Here is a 2,530-nt window from a genome sequence, read left to right as displayed (position 1 = left end):
GGCATAGCTCATGCTCTTTAAAGTCCAACTTTGTCAGCAGATGAGCAGTGAGGGCAGGTTCTGGGCCTGGTAGTTTGGCATATTTCTCCCAATATTCGGTGTGCAGAGGCTGCTTACTTGTTATGCCAGACATAATTCTTTATGTTGCCTCGTCCATCCTTACCAATTGTTTTTATCCACTTATTTTTTTTCTTTGCTCCATGATAAGAGTATATACTCCTTGGGGTAGGTGCTGTCTTCCTATTACATGTGTGCACAGCACATAGTCCAGTGGGTCCCTAATTGGGACCCCTTCCAAGCTACTGATGAACAATGAAATAATGATGATACAGATAAGCAACATCTGTTGTACATTTCTTTCCCCCTTCCCGCAGACTCTATCTGTCCCTACCTCTACTCCCCCTTCAATCTTTCTTCATCAGCCAGATAACCCTGTGTATCCCTTGCAGTTCCCCATTTGCATGAGAGTGAGGTCAGTTGGGCACTGCCAGGCCATTTCATGTCCTTTTTGCAGTGGGAAGCTAGTTCCCCACTTTGCGGGACTGGTAAACATGGGAAGATATGAAAGAACATGGGATACTGGTAAATCAGCACCCATCTTAAATCTCTCCTTGAGCACAGACCTGCTATGCATTATACATTTGTGATGGCCTCTGTTACAGGGGACAGGTGGAGTACTGAACTCCAGGCTCATCAAGTGAATGAAGGAGGCATATCTTGGAATACTTTGCTTTTATTAATAAAATTTATTCTGTGGAAGTCCCCAGGTCTGTATTTTTGTTACTGCTTTGGACCACAAACATCTGTTTTTATTTAAGAAAAAAATGTTGGTTCATGCTTTCATTTGGTTCAAGCACACACAACGCATCTGGTCACCTAAAACAAGGATTAGTGTGATGGCATTCCAAGTAGGTGCTGAACAGATGGGAAACTTCTGCTGACATCCCTGGGACCAGATGTCATGTTCTTGCTGATTCTCCCTATTTTGTAGAGCAAGGAGATGTCACATCCTCTGTTTGATCATTTCAGCCTTTTCATTTCCTTTGGCTCTGGTGAATGCTGTCGGTTCAACTCCAAATAAGCAACTTTCCATGAATTGAAGCATCTTGCTAAAAAGCGCTGCATGTGTTGGGGGAGGGGAGGTCTGTTTTAATTCCTTCCACTTGCTTTTAGCTTTGGAGGAGGGGCATTGGTCAGCCCTTTGCATTGCTGTACAAGTTGGAGGCTGTGGGCTATTGCGTAGTGAGTCCTTGCTGATTTCTCTTTTTCCAAACAGGTATTGCATTCCTGCTGCGGAGGAGAACAAACTTGATGACGTGGTACATGCCCTGCTGCAAGCAAATGGCACTCCAGGGCTGGAAATGCTTGAAAGTAACGTCATGGTAAGTCTGACTTCTGTCCTTTCTCTGTGCAGCATCCCAAGACCAACAAGATGGCTTCTGGCTAATCGGGAGATTTTACATTACAGTACATTTCTGTTTCTATTTCTAAAAGAAAATCAGTGGCTGCTGTTAGAGGCTGGACATTTACTGCTGGCAGCAGGATTTACCACGTGACATTTTCAATATATTTTGACTCTACAGGAAACTAAAACGTGAGAAAGCAGGTAAACCCTGCCTGGCGGTAAATGTCCGTTTTTAATATGGCACCTGATATATATAAAATGTATTAAAAAAAAAATTAAAAAAAATATACAAGTCAAATGTTTCATTTTCCTAATACCCAAGCTAGAGGTTTGGAGGAATTGATTGATTTGTGGAGGGTTGAGGGTTTTCTCAGTTCCTTAGTAGTTTGGTACTTTCTGTTTCCACCATTTAAAAACTGTGACCATTCCCTTCCACTACTGCCACCACCCCCTCTTGTGAGGTTAGTGCAGTGCAAATGTTACCCTTGACAGGATGAAAGTTTTGCTGCCCTGGCTCTCTGTGCCAGCATCCATCTTTTGGCTATTTGTTGATAGGGGACTTGAAGGCTGCCAGGCTGGGAAAGGGCACAGTGTAGGCAGCAGATGAATTTTAGCTATTTTTTTAGGCCTTGTTTATTGAAACTAGGAGCCCTATATAAAACCACTGCACTGACCTGAATCCAAGATGGCTTTGAATTTAAGATGACCTCTAACCCCCAATTAGATCCTATACATGGAAATGTATAAATCTGTTATAAGTTTCCATGTACAGAATCTAAATATTGTGGTGGGTCATCTTAAATTCATTCCCCCGCCTCTTGCCATGGCAGGGGGCAGGTAGTGGGGGACTCAAGTGGCCTGCCCCCTGCCCCTTATTGTCTGCCCCTCCCATTTGTTTCATAGACATTAAAGTTGTCATAGAAATGAGGGGCTGAAAGGGACCTCGTGAGATCAAGTCCAGCCTCCCTGTCATAGGCAAAAAGTCTTTAGGGGTCAAATGATCCCAGCAAGATATGCATCCAAACGCCTTCTGAATGAGTCCAGAGAAGGTGCTTGCACCAGCTTTGGGGGAGTCTGTTCCAGACCCTGGACACACGGACTGTAAAGGAGTTTTTCCTTATGTCC

The 2,530-nt window shown here is 43.8% G+C and overlaps 1 protein-coding gene across 2 annotated transcripts in view; it reads left to right on the top strand.

The window, feature by feature from the left end:
* Window positions 1-2,530, top strand: part of JARID2 (jumonji and AT-rich interaction domain containing 2) — a 410,278-nt gene that overhangs the window by 387,272 nt on the left and 20,476 nt on the right. For both annotated transcript variants that reach the window (XM_019523000.1, XM_019523003.1), the window contains one exon: window positions 1,277-1,382. In XM_019523000.1, coding sequence (XP_019378545.1) covers window positions 1,277-1,382 — 106 coding nt within the window. The remainder of the gene's footprint in view (window positions 1-1,276; window positions 1,383-2,530) is intronic.

Source organism: Gavialis gangeticus, unplaced genomic scaffold (assembly GCF_001723915.1).
Source record: "Gavialis gangeticus isolate Ggan-Ray unplaced genomic scaffold, GavGan_comp1, whole genome shotgun sequence".
Taxonomy (NCBI): Eukaryota; Metazoa; Chordata; order Crocodylia; family Gavialidae; genus Gavialis; species Gavialis gangeticus.
The sequence above is the reverse complement of the archived record's forward strand: the minus strand, read 5'-3'. Positions and strand labels throughout refer to the sequence as shown.